At 39.4% G+C, this 14,531-nt stretch overlaps 1 protein-coding gene across 9 annotated transcripts in view; it reads left to right on the top strand.

The window, feature by feature from the left end:
* Window positions 1-14,531, top strand: part of CFAP20DC (CFAP20 domain containing) — a 236,786-nt gene that overhangs the window by 154,611 nt on the left and 67,644 nt on the right. For all 9 annotated transcript variants that reach the window (XM_036331721.1, XM_036331722.1, XM_036331723.1 and 6 more), the window contains one exon: window positions 2,715-3,068. In XM_036331721.1, the coding sequence (XP_036187614.1) occupies window positions 2,715-3,068 (354 nt within the window). The remainder of the gene's footprint in view (window positions 1-2,714; window positions 3,069-14,531) is intronic.

The following is a 14,531-nucleotide window of genomic DNA, read 5'->3' on the forward strand; positions in this document are numbered from 1 at the left end:
AATAGAGGCCTGGTGCACGGGTGGGGGCCGGCTGGTTTGCCCTGAAGGGTGTATTGGATCAGGGTGGGGGTCCCCACTGGGGTGCCTGGCCAGTCTGGGTGAGGGGCTGAGGGCTGTTTTCAGGCTGGCGGGTGACTGAAGCTCCCAACCGCTCCTTTTTTTCTTTTTTTTTCTTATTCTGGGCCAGCTTTAGCTCTGAGGCTTGGCTCCAGCTCTTAGACCTCCGCTGCTGAAAGCAGGTATCTGGTTTGTTTGGGTTCTATAATCGAAACACTGTTTCAACTCCAGCTCTCAGATCCCGGCTGGTTGAAAGCAGGTTTCTGGGGTTTTGTTTAGCTTCTATATTTGTAACAATGTTTCAAACTGCCAGCTCAGAGGCCAGCAGCGGCAGGCGGGGAACATTGGAGTCCTCCGTCACTGAAGCAAGCAAGCCTCATTCATGTTCGCTTTAAGCTGCCTGGCTGCCGGCCGCCATCTTTGGCTGGCAGTTAATTTGCATATCGCCCTGATTAGCCAATGGGAAGGGTAGCAGAGTGACACCAATTTGCATGTTTCTCTTTTATTAGTGTAGATAGATAATGCAAATTGGAAAAATCTACCATGGCAAGTATCAGCAATGATTACATTAGTTTCTTCTTTAAATTTACTTTATAGTAAAAAAATCTACCAACAAAAATAGTACTATATTTCTTGTTTCCATTATTTACCTTATGGACATTGATTCTATGTTTAATCCCTCCTTTCTAAAATTTTAGAAATTAAAAATTTTTGCTTTCTAGGGGTAATCCCAGAACTCTATACTTGTAAAATCCTAGCTTTCACTTTCAATTTTCCCAATAATTATACTAATGAGGTTTATATTTTGTAGAGAGAAAACACTTTTTGTAATTGAAATTTTCATGTAAGAAAACTGTTTCACCAAACATGTTCTATTATCTACTGCTTTTGAACAATAAAACAATAATATGAGGCAAAAATGCTTCGGTAGGCCCACTTGTTTTTAGAGTAGCCTTTTCCTGCTTAAATATGCTAAATACCATAAGTTCTAGTTCTTTCTCTTCCCATGGAGTTAGTTTATCATGAAATCAAATATAAAATTCTTAGATATTGTAGATAACTTCCTATGAATCCTCTATTCTTTAGACATTCTTTGGAATGAACTAATATATTTGAGTGACTATTTTTTTAAATGTTCTCTTGTTATTCAGTGGTTAAAAAAAAAAAATGTGCCTTAGCAAATGATTTGTCTCTCTTTACATTGCTGTTTTTAGTTACTCTTTTTTTTTCCAGAAAGACCTAATTTTTATTTATTTTATTTTTTCAATTACATTGATATACAGTATTATATTAGTTTCAGGTGTATGGCCCAGTGATTAGACATTTCTATAACTTTACAAAGTGATCACTCTGATAAATCTAGTACCTATCTGACACCAAACATAGTAATTACAATACTATTGATTATATTCCTATGACGTACTTTACATCCCCATGACTGTTTTGCAACTATTAATGTGTACTTCTTATTCTCTTCCCTTTTTTCACCCATTGCTCCAACCACTCTCCCATTTGGCAACCATCAAAATGTTCTCCGTATCTATGAGTTTGTTTCCGTTTTGTTTGTTTCTTTGTGTTGCTTTTTAGATTCCACATGTAAGTGAAATCATACGGTATTTGTCTTTCTCTGTCTGACTTAATTCCCTTAGCATAATATCTTCTAGGTCAGCCGTGGGCAAACTACGGCCCGCTGGCCGGATCTGGCCCGTTTGAAATGAATAAAACTAAAAAAAAAAAAGACCGTACCCTTTTATGTAATGATGTTTACTTTGAATTTATATTAGTTCACACAAACACTCCATCCATGCTTTTGTTCTGGCCCTCCGGTCCAGTTTAATAACCCATTGTGGCCCTCGAGTCAAAAAGTTTGCCCACCCCTGTTCTAGGTCCATCCATGTTGTTGCAGATGGCAAGATTTCATTCTTCCTTGTGGCTGAGTAATATTCCATTGTATGTATGCACCACTTCTTCCTTTTCCATTCATCTATTGATGGACATTTACATTGCTTTCACATCTTGGCTATTGTAAATAATGCTCCAGTGAACATATGGATGGATGTGTCTTCTTGAATTAGTGTTTTGGGTTTATTCAAATAAATACCCAGAAGTAGAGTTGCTGGGTCCTTCTTTGTCTCTTGTTACAGCCTTTGTTTTAATGTCTATTTTGTCTGTTATAAGTATTGCTACCCCCGCTTTCTTCCCCCCTCCCCCCATTCCCATTTTTATGAAATATCTTTTTCCATCTCTATTACTTCCAGTCTCTGTGTGTTTTTATCTGAAGTGAGTCTCTTATAAGCAGCATATGCAAGGGTCTTGTTTTGTTACTCATTCAACCACCCTATATCTTTTGATTGGATCTTTAATCAACTTACATCTAAAATAATTGTTGATATATAGTTATTGACATTCTATTCATTTTTTTTCTTCTTCTCAAAGATGAACCTTTGATATTTCCTGCAATAGTGGTTTGATGGTGATGAACTCCTTTAGCTTTTTCTTGTCTGGGAACTCATACTTTTTATTGCAGAATAAAATAAAATATATGTATATATTTTGGTTTATTCATAGAATATACTAACTTATTAAGAAATTGTACTCAGTAACTGATTCACCACGTTTCAGCTCACAATGATTTTCGCTTTGTTCCCCCTGTATAGGGCAACTACAGTGTCCAGGATTCTCCTAGTCCTTCAGGGTTAACTCAGTTAACATTGGAGAACATGCTGGGGAAGGCTGCAAGGTGGACAAGTAAAGAATACCTAAAAAGTGCCTACACAGAAGCAGAAGCATCAGAAAGCCAGAATTTCTTGGTGCAGCAGATAGATAGAAACAACTTTCAACCGAGTTTGGTGCCTGTACCATGCCTTTCTCCCCCTGGAAGAAGCAGTGAACTCTCTCAGAATGCTCCAGGTCCCATTATCAAAGCAAAGGACCAAGTGCCAGCTTCAGTCAACAAAGCCTCCCTGAAGGAAATCTCAGAGGAGAAGCTGAGACCGACTCCTGGAGTAGCAGTAAGTGGGTCCACCCTGGTTTACATATGCGGGCGTCCATCCTGCTGTGTTCTGTCCCGTTCCACTTTGCACACATTCTCAGCAGTATCTATTTTTCATCATTTGCATGATCAGTAATGTAGTTGCTTTCCTATTCAGATGTGTTTTAGCTCAGTAACAGCAGCTGTTAAAGGGTATTGCACATCCCAACGATAATAGAATGCCTCATGTTTTTAATGAGAAAGATAATTATCATAATAGTTATTTTTTTATTTCCCAGTTACTTCTCATTATTTTAGTCATCACTGCTTGCAAATTATAAATGAAGATCTTATTTTTGAGCCAAAGGCTTGCCAGTAAAGTTGACAGATTTTCAATAACAATTTACATTAGGAGTCATAAAAACATCATTATTCTATTCACTTTGCAGCAGTTCCCCAAATAATAAATGGTATGAGTGAAGGTTAACAGTAAAGCAATGTCATTGAGTAAATCCCTAGGCTAGTTTGGTGGCTATCTTCATGTCCATCAGATTGATTTTTTTTCTTCCTGTGTTGTCCTTTTCTTCCTTCAGTTCCCCCGTAGCTGCACTTAGAAACCAGAGACTATGCAGGACAGATGACACTTGTATTCCATTTTCTAAACATTAAAGAGTGTTTCTATTTGTCATGTCCTAAGTATTTCAGATGTGTTACAATGTAAAGCTTTGGTCCAATTATATTCTAAGCAACTTATAGTGGATAATTATTACCTAGCACAGGTAAGACACATATACATCATCGGCAACAAAATAGAAATAGCTGATATTTTTTAAACATTTACCACATGGGAGTCATTGTACCAAGCCTTTTCCATGAAGTATTCCATTTAATCCTCATGATGACCCAGAGAGGTAGAGACTGTTATCATCCCCTTTTTTCAGATGAGGAAGCTGCAGTTTGAAACAGTTGCACAGTTTTTTCAAGGACAACAGTTGGTTTGAGAGTCACAATTTGAACCTAAATTTTCTGTGTCTAGAACTACTGACTATGGCCACCATACTATTCTGCATAAACATGTGCTAAGTCATAAAAGCAATGGTCTCTCTTTAAGAAACATCCAAAATTAAAACAAATGAATTTTCCCCTTTTTATTTCTCATACTTATGTGCATGTTTGTATGTGTGCATGTAAAAAAATAGTAAATCACTTAACCTAATAAAAATGGATTTGTTTTATGGTGATTTTGAATGAAAGTAGTCAATAATATTTTTGCATGTTTTATTTTTGAAAATATTTCTAAAACAAATGTTCTCTCTGTCTTTTTTTTTTTTTTTTTTTTTTTTTTTTGGCTGTGCTAATGATTGGAATGCAGCCAATAAACTAACCTTAGACATTTATTCTCCAATGCTGGGCTGCCAAAAACAGAACCAGAGCAAGCCTTGGAGAAGCATTCCACTCCATTTTCTCCGTAACTTCTTTGCCTCCACCTTCCATTAGGTAGAATCTAATGGAATTAGATTATATGTCATCCTATATATTCAAAAGATTGCTTATTTCCATTTTTTAAATCTTCCTGTAGAGATAAAATCAGAGCATCACAATCAGCTTGGGGACTTCTGCACAAATGGGCTTTAAGTACCTGGACAGTCCACTGCCTGAAAAATAGTGCTTTCTGATAATACCAGGGACAAGGGAAGGAGCAAAGAGGCTGAAGTTTGGAGAGAGAGCAGGGACTTGCCCTCCCATTCTCTTCATTTAAGAAGCTTTTAGGATAAGACAGTTTCCAGAAGCCATTTACATTATTTCAGGAGACCCTTCTTACAGCCACACACTGCAGACTTCAAAGCACAAGCCTGACCCGTATCTGCTCTGCTCAGGAGCCTTCTGAGTTGGTGCTGGTCCATTTTACAGCCACGAACCCTGACAGCAGTGGCTTCAGAGAATAAGAGGGAGAGGAGCTTTGTCTCTGATGAGGGCATAGAGGCACAAAGGCATTGCTTCCCATTTGTGCAGAGACTTTGACCTCAGTGTCAACATTCAGACTAATAAAATTTGATCTCTAACAACCCACATAATCACTACAATCTATGGCTCAATTTTTGAATGTGATCATTTCAGTTTAATAGGATATAGAATTATTGAAGGCCCAGGCCAGTGATGGTGAACCTTTTGAGCTCGGCGTGTCAGCATTTTGAAAAACCCTAACTTAACTCTGGTGCCATGTCTCATATAGAAATTTTTTGATATTTACAACCATAGTAAAACAAAGACTTATATTTTTTTGATATTTATTTTATATATTTAAATGCCATTTAACAAAGAAAAATCAACCAAAAAAATGAGTTCGCGTGTCACCTCTGACATGTGTGTCATAGGTTCGCCATCACTGGCCTAGGCGGTCTGCCCCATTTCAGAGTGAGTTTACAGTGAAAGTGGATGCTCTTCCAGAGACACTACTTAAAAGGAAACTCGAGGTCATAGTGAAGGGTTCTAATGAGCGACATTCTCTCCACTTGATGTTTGCAGGTAAGAATCTGTGGAAACAATGTCCTCTAAAGAGTGTCGCGTGTACTAGCTCCACACAGGGATTTTCCCCACATCCCAGAAACCCAAAGGTTTTTATTGACTGCTTTACTAAGATGTAATTCTCACAATATAGAATTTCGCCTTTTCTTAGTATATTCACAAAGTTCTGCCACCGTCACCACTATCTAATTTTAAATCATGTCATCACCCTAAAATAAACTTCATACTTATTAACAGTCCCCCTAAACTCCTGGAAACTGCCAGTCTACTTTTTGTATCTATGAATTTGCCTATTCTGGACATTTCATGGGCTGTGTGTCTAACTTCTTTCACTTAAGTTTTTCAAGTTCATCTATGTGGTGGCAGGTTTTCCTTTTTATGCCTGAATAATAATTCATTATATGGATATGCCGTATTGGCTTATTCATTTATTAGTTGGTAGACATTGGTTGTTTCCACTTTGGAACTATTAGGAATTATGCTGCTATGAACATTCATGTGCAAGTTCTTGTGTAGACATATGGTTTAGTACTCTTGGTATATACCTAAGGGTAAAATTGCTGGTCCATAAGGAACTTTACATTTAACTTTTGAGAAACTGCCAAACTGTTTTCCAAAATGACTGTGCCATGTTATATTCCCATCAACAATGGAGGGGGGGGGGGGGTGTCCAATTTCTCCATATCCTGGACAATACTTCTTACTGTCTGTCTTTTTATTTAAGCCTTCCTGTGGTGTGTTATCATTGTGGTTGTGGCTTGCATTTCCCTAATGGCTAAAGATGTTGAGCATCTTTCATGTGCCTATTAGCCATTTATATATCTCCTTTGGAGAAATGCCTATTCAAATCCTTTACCTATTTTTAAACTGGATTGTCCTTTTATCATTCACTTGTAAGAGTTTGGATACAAGTTCCTTGTCAGTTATATGATAAACAAATATTTTCCACTCTGTAAATTGTCTTTTCATTTCTTGATGTTGTCCTTTGAAGCACAACAGTTTTTAATTTTGATGAAGTCCAGTTTATCTGGTTTTTTCCCTTCAGTTGTTTGTGCTTTTGGTGTTATATGTAAGAAATCCTTGCCTAATCCAAAGTCATGAACATTTTCTCCTGTTATTTTCTAAGAGTTATATCATTTTAGCTCTTAAATTTAGTCCTATGATCCATTTTGAGTTAATTTTTATTAGTTAATTATTTTGAAAGTTCAACTACATTGTTTTGCATGTAGGTATCCAGTTGTGCCAGCACCATTGGTTGAAAGACTTTTTTTTTCTATTGAGTTGTCACCCTTTTTGAAAATCAGTTGACTATACATGCCAGAGTTACTTCTGACCTCTCAGTTCTCCTTTATTGATCTATTAGAGGTCCGGTGCACAGATTCGTGCACTGGTGGGACCCCTCAGCCTGGCCTGCACCCTCTCGCAATCTGGGACCCCTTGGGGGATGTCAGACTGCCTATTTTGGCCCCATCCCCATAGGCCAGGCCGAGGGACCCCACCAGTGCACGAATCCATGTGCCGGGCCTCTGGTATGCATATAAGACCTTTGGTTAATCTCTTCCTGCACTCCCCCCTTCCCCCTCCCCTCTGAGTTTCATCAGTCTATTCCATGTTTCCATGCCTGTGTGTTGAGCGTCTGTCCCCTGGTGGTCAGTGCACGTCATAGAAGCTGGTCGAACGGTCACTTAGGCATATATATATATATACTAGAGGCCTGGTGCACAAAAATTTGTGCACTCAGGGGGGGTCCCTCAGCCCGGCCTGTGCCCTCTTGCAGTCTGGGACCCCTCAGGGAATGTCTACCTGCTGGCTTAGGCCCACTCCCCGGGGGATCGGGCCTAAGCTGACAGACATCCCTCTGGCAGCCCGGAAGCCCTCGGGAGATGTCCAGTTGCCAGCGGGAAGCAGGCCTAAGCTGCAGTCGGACATCCTTAGCACTGCTGAGGAGGCAGGAGAGGCTCCCGCCACCACCGCTGTACTGGCAGCCGTCAGCCTGGCTTGTGGCTGAGCAGAGCTCCCCCTGTGGGAGCGCACTGACCACCAGGGGGCAGCTCCTGCATTGAGCGTCTGCCCCCTGGTGGTCAGTGTGTGTCATAGTGGCCAGTCATTCCCAGTCGTTCTGCTGTTAGGGTCAATTTGCATATTAGCCTTTTATTATATAGGATAGAGGCCTGGTGCATGGGTGGTGGCCGGCTGGTTTACCCTGAAGGGTGTCCCGGATCAGGGTGGGGGTCCCCACTGGGGTGCCTGGCCAGTCTGGGTGAGGGGCTAAGGGCTGTTTTCAGGCTGGTCAAGCCCCCCTGTGGGGACCCTCACCTCATGGGGGTTTGGCCAGCCTAAGTGAGGGGCTGAGGGCCATTTTCAGGCTGGCCACTGCTGTGGGCTGGAAGCAGGTACAGTGGGGCCTTGACTTCCGAGTTTAATTCGTTCCGTGCTTGAGCTCGTAACTCAGATTACTCGTATGTCAAATCAAAAAGTGAACGAGTGAGACACATGATGCTGGGCTGATGTTGTGGCGTTCACTGTGACGTTCGCTGCGCCAACTAGTGGTGGGGTATCTGAAGCTGGCTTGTAACCCGAATTTTAGCTCGCAACTCAAAGCAAAAAATCGGCCGAGAGACAGCTTATATCTCAAAAAACTCCTTAGTCGGGACACTCGTAAGTCAAGGCCCCACTGTATCTGGGATTTATTTATCTTCTATAATTGAAACTTTGTAGCCTTGAGCAGAGCTCACAGCCAGGGCAGGCGGGAAGCTTGGCTTCCTCCATCGCTGGGGGCAACTCAAGCCTCCTGCTCGCTCCAGCTCCATGGCTGCCACCATCTTAGTTGGGTTAATTTGCATATTTGTTCCTGATTGGCTTGTGGGCATGGCTTGTGGGTGTAGCGGAGGTACAGTCAATTTGCATGTTTCTCTTTCATTAGATTAGATAGATAGATATAGATATAGATATAGAAATAGATATAGATATAGATATAGATATAGATATAGATATAGGTATGACTATCCTCATGTAGTATCACACTGCCTTACAGTTTTGCAGTAGACTTTGAAATCAGGAAGTATGAGTCCTCCAACCTTATTCTTCCCTTTCTTGACTGATTTTGTTAGGCTGGGTCCCTTGCATTTCATATGAACTTGAGGATCAGCTTGTCAATTTCTATTTTTAAAAAAGGCAGCTGGAATTTGGGGAATATTGCCATCTTAACAATAGTAAGCCTTCCGATTCATGGGATCTTTTTCTATTTATTGGGGTCTTTAATTTCTTTGAGCAATGTTTAGTAGTTTTCAGTGTACAAGTCTTGCACTTCTTTTGTTAAATTTATTCTTAAGTATTTTATTCTTTTTGATGCTATTGTAAATGGATTGTTTTCTTAAGTTCCTTTTTGACTTGTTCATTGCTAGCAGATAGTGATACAGTTGTTTTTTTTCTATTGATTTTCTGTCTTACTTCCTTGCTGAACATTAGTTCTCCATATTTTTGCGAATTCCTTAAGAGTTTCTATATATAAAATCATGTTGTTGCAAATATAGTTCTACTTTCTTTCCCATCTGGATCTTTTATTTTTTCTTTTACCTAATTGCCTCCACAAATGGATTTAATTTGAATAGAAAACTTTTCTTTCTTTCAAGATATTTAAAATTTAATACTTTGACTAGTGTGGCTCCAGAATTGAATTCTAACACAGACATGATCAACTCAGACAGGCTACAAGGATTCTACTGGTATGACTCACAGGAAATATACTAATGCAGAAAGAAAATTTTGAGAGTTATCCTGGGACTAGAAGTCCATCTAATATTAATATTAATGCAGGTGTGAAGTTATCTTGGCTGACTAGTGGTAGTCCCTTCATGTAGAGCGTTGACGGGTTCTTGGCAGTTTCTGCCACCTAAGCTGGGCCTGCAAAATAAAGGACCTCCAAGAGGTGGGATACAGCTATTCTGGTTCTACTCCTGAGATAAGCAAGAACATCTCCTCTTCTGTTATCACCTAACAGGCAGACATTCTCCCAGGTGCTAGAGATACACTGACCAAGACAATAAGGCCCCTCTCCTCAGGGGACTTATCTCTGTTGGGAGTTACAGACAGTAGCAACCAAATACATAAAATGATTGTAAACTATGTAAAGGTGTACAGGGGAAAACCAGATTGATGTAATAGAGTAGCAGAGTTGGGCAGAATGGTGGTACTTTAGGTCTCAGGTAACATTTTGGTTGAGATGTAATTTAAGAAGCTAGCTCTGTAAAGAACCTGGGAACAGTGCTTTAGGCATCAGGAACAGTAGGTAGAAAGCTCCTGAAATGGCATTTTTTGAGGAATAAAGCTGGGACATATGGGCATGGAGAAAGTACAAGAGGATGAGGTCAGAGGTAAACAGATCCCAGAGCACATAAAGTGAGGAGGGTGGCCTTTATTCCAACTCTGAAAGGTTTTAAGCAAGCAATGGCATTTACATTCAAAAAGTCTCCGCAGAGTAGGAACAGAAGCAAGGACAGCAGTTGGGGCATCACTCTGATAGTTCAGGGTAGAGATGAGGAGAAGTGGCAGATTACTGGCATATTTGAGAGGTAGGACTGACAGTATTTAAGGAAGAGGAAACAGGAAGAATCAAAGATGACATTAGGTTTGGAACTTGAGCAACCAGGGGGGTGGATGGTCATGTCATTTATTGGGCTGCGGATCACTGCAGGCAGATCTGAGCCTCCACTTAGCCATTGAGGTGCTGCAATCAGGAATTATAAGTGGACATCCCTAAGCTCTGGCAAAGTGCCCACATGAAGCAACTTTATGATAAGGAAAATGAAAGGCTCTTACCAAAAAAAAAAGGAGAAGAAGGTGGTATAGGACAACTGTCCTTCTAATCCCCTGATATGGAGGGTACTAGTAATTCTTAAAGAATGCTTACTGAAATTGATTTGCTAACTGCTGGATAAATTCTTCCTTGCAATGCTTTATTTATATTTTAATAGAATTCAGATATTTTTAATTAAGAAAGAAGTGCAGCCCTCTGGGTAATACTGCAACAATGTAGATAGCTGGTAATTAAAATTTTCCACATATATAATTGCATTGAAACAATTTTGAGTGAATCATTTTAAACCTACAAATGTCATTATGTGCATCTTTAAATAAACAAACAAAAAAGATGTACATACAGGCTTTATGGCTCCAGAAAAAGTTTGAGCTTATGGAAAAATGGTTAATTTCATAATGAAAGACAAAATAAGCTACCAATTACAAATCCAGCTATTCTCTATAGGGGAAAAAATAAAGATCTGACTTTTTATAGGAAAAAATATATAAAATGATTCATATATAACTTTTTAAAAAATATATTTTATTGATTTTTTACAGAGAGGAAGGGAGAGGGATAGAGAATTAGAAACATTGATGAGAGAGAAACATGGATCAGCTGCCTCCTGCACACTCCCACTGGGGATATGCCTGCAACCAAGGTACATGCCCTTGACCGGAATAGAACCTGGGACCCTTGAGTCCGTAGGCTGACACTCTATCCACTGAGCCAAACCATATATAACTTTTGAGTTTATTTTCACATTTCCATTTTTGAAAATCAGAACTGAACTATAGGAGAGCACTTTTAAAGATATCTTAGGAAATGAAATAATGTTTTCCCTGTAATCATCAAGCACTTTACTTTGTGGTTGTTGTTTTTTTTTTAATTTATCTTTATTGTTGAAAGTATTACAGATGTCCCTGTGTTGTTGGTTTTTTTGCCCATTGGCCCTCTCCACCCCGCACTCACCCCACCCAGGCTTCCACCACACTATTCTCTATGTCCATGGGCTATGCATATATGCATCTAAGTTCCCTGGTTACTCTCTCCACACCTGCCTTCCCTCTGAGATTGGACAGTCTGTTCCATGCTTCTATGTCTCTGGATGTATTTTGTTCATTAGTTGATTTTGTTCATTAGATTACACATATGAGTGGGATCATGTGATACTTATCTTTCTCGAACTGGCTTATTTCACTTAGCATAATACTCTCCAGGTCAAGCAATTTACTTTGGATAATGAAGAAGGATGAGTTTCATTGCCTTCTTGAGGAACTTGAGCCCAGTATTGGAGCAGGACATATTTATCATCATATTTTTAAAAAGTAATAAAAGTGTACTCCTCTATGCAATTGGTGCTCTGCAAAGTTAGAGAAAAGTGAATTTGTAAGTTATTTTAGAATTTTTAAAGCATTGTTCCATTATATAAAGTTCTGCGTCTTCTATGGTATATAATACTCTTTGTTCAAAGGGAAGCCATCTGTCTTCCTTTGAATTTGCCACTCAAGTATGCCTTTGCAGCTGTCATTTCAACAATACTCCATTGTTTGAAGAATTCATAAATGTCTTTCTGACCCCTGACTTGCTTTAGCTACAATACTGCATTGTTGCAAAACATCTGCTTTGGGTCCGGTTGCCGTGTGTATTACTCACATGCTGATCGCCCTGGCCCAACGGTGCAGGTTTACTTAGGGGTGACTGTCCCTCCTTCAGCAGCTTCTGCCCCACGTGCCCACTAGCTTCATGCTGCTCTGGGCCATCTGGTGTATAGCTGTCCCCTCGGGGCCTTCCCCAAATAGGATTCTATGTCAAGTGTATCTACATTTTCATTCTTCAAAACCAAGAAGTCAAGAGCAGTGGACTCCCTGATTTAGAGCAGCAGCTCAAATCAGACAGACCTGGATTAGAGTCCTGGTTTGCTTCTTCGTACTTAAGTGACCTTGGACATATTTCTTAACTTCTTTGAGCCTCAGTTACCTTATCTATAGACTTGGAGAAAATGATTCCTATTCCATAGGATTGTTGTATTAAATGACATAGTACATGTAGAACACTTAGCCCATAATCCAACAGGATTTTTTTTTCTACCTATTTGAATAGTTAGAAGTGTAATCGGTATACCTGGTGTGCTGACACAAATGAAACCTTTTCAAATTTAATAAAATTCCATGAGCTAGTTCTGGGTACTGTTCAGTAAGTGCTAACTATGTGTGCTTCCTCTGTTTATAGATTAATTGAATGCTAACATCAGAGTGAATTAATGGGTCAGTTCTGCCAGATTACACATTGGTATTTTCTCAGGGGTACCCTGAAGAGAGAAAAACATTCAGAAGCTGGACATGATGTCTCTTAAGTCATTCCATAGAGACCACCCTCAGTGTGCCAACCATGTTCCCGGAGCTCAACTGTAGATGAGTAGCTTCGGGGTTGATAGAGTGAGTTGAACTTGGGCAGGACTAGTAGCATTTCATAAACCATATTAACCATGGTAGGATTTTTTTTTTATTAAATTGGACACTCCTACCAATTAATAGCCTTTGGAAAAGAGTCTGATATTTGAAGTTTTCTCAAAACTGCGCTCCTTTTCTCTGAAAAACAAAGTAATTATCTCAGTTTCATCTGTCAGTGTACTGCTGGGCATATTGCTGAAGCTATAGAATTTGGTAATCAAATAACAATTGTGCTACCAATAAAGAATTGGCATTAAGCATAGAAATTTCCCAGGTGGAACTTGCTCCTAGCCTTCTGCCTTCTTTTTAAATATTTTCAATCCAAACTCCTACTGATGCTACCGAGTGATTTTTATTCCTGTCACTTTCTTTGTACCTAGTGTCTAATTAAGTTGTTGACCAAGGCAAAATGGTCTAGAGTAGAAGTATGTTAAAATAATTTAAGATGGAATTAGGTCCAAAATTTGGGCACTGATAGAGAATTGCAGATGTCATCAGGACATTTTGATGTCTCTGTTTTTGAGCAGCTAGGTATGCAAGCAATTTCAAGTTTTCAAAAGTTTCAGGAATTGTAGATAGAGAGACTTGACAAAATTTAAGAGACTATCAGAAGTATGGATCAATGAAAATGTATTGGTTGTTTAGCCAACACACTCTAATATTTCACTGTCAGTTCTGCAGTATTCTGATGTATCCTACTAATTAAATGTTTATTGAAGAAATCCATCGTCTTTGGTGTCTTGCTTTTCCTACTTTTAAATAGCAGCAAGTCAGACTTACCATTTTCCTATTTTAAGTAACAGGCACTAGACTGAGTATTTCATAAACACATTGAGATCAAGGTCTTTGATTAAGAATCTTGTTGGTGGCTGAGGATCTGGGGTACTTGACATGTGCCAGGCCCTCTACAAAGTGCCCCTCGCTTTGTCTGCAGTCTTCATCTCCACCTCACACGCAAAGCCTTACTTACTCCTGTCTGACAGACGAGGAAGCAGAGAGGCCTTAGCTTGTTCACATTTAGTCAGTGACTGAACAGTGTCAACCCAGCCCCGAATTGAATTCTGTGATCATGTGACATCATCACTTCTATTGCCACGTGCAGCTCTGCAGTATTTCAGTGTGCAGAAGCATGCACAGGTGTTAGTCTGTCATCACTGTCTCACAAGCAGGCTTTTACATTTGCAAACAGTTCAAACCCAATGTTAGCACCTTCCCACTCCAGAGCGTCAGTTGGCTTACCTCTGCTGTTTTCATTTCTATGAGAAGTCTCAGAAATTGTTTTCCTCCAGATTCTTTATATAATATTTTAATCTATCATTTATTGAATGGTTACTATGCTTGTCTATGCACAAGGCTATAGTCGCCTTGTAGAAGTCATATCCTTGGATGTTATATAAAACCTGTTCACTTTTACTTTACTAGCTTCCTTCCACTCTATAGCTTATTGTGAAAATCAGGGAGTACCTTGAACTCAGAAAATAGGTGCTTGGAAATTACTAATTGTTTATCAACTCTTTTAGGTTAATAAGAGTTCAGCTATATTTGTCAGAGAATCCTTCCTGAAAATTAGCTCTCTGACTACCAAGGCAAAATGGATGGGAGTATATTTATTTATTTATTTTTAGGTCACAGATTAAAAGGGTAGTCTATACAAATATAGCAAATCAATATAAAGATCTTTTTTTAAAGTTCTTCTCCCTCCTCCCCAAAAAATGAAGAGAGATCC

The sequence above is a fragment of the Myotis myotis genome, unplaced genomic scaffold (assembly GCF_014108235.1).
Source record: "Myotis myotis isolate mMyoMyo1 unplaced genomic scaffold, mMyoMyo1.p scaffold_m19_p_13, whole genome shotgun sequence".
Classification (NCBI taxonomy): Eukaryota; Metazoa; Chordata; class Mammalia; order Chiroptera; family Vespertilionidae; genus Myotis; species Myotis myotis.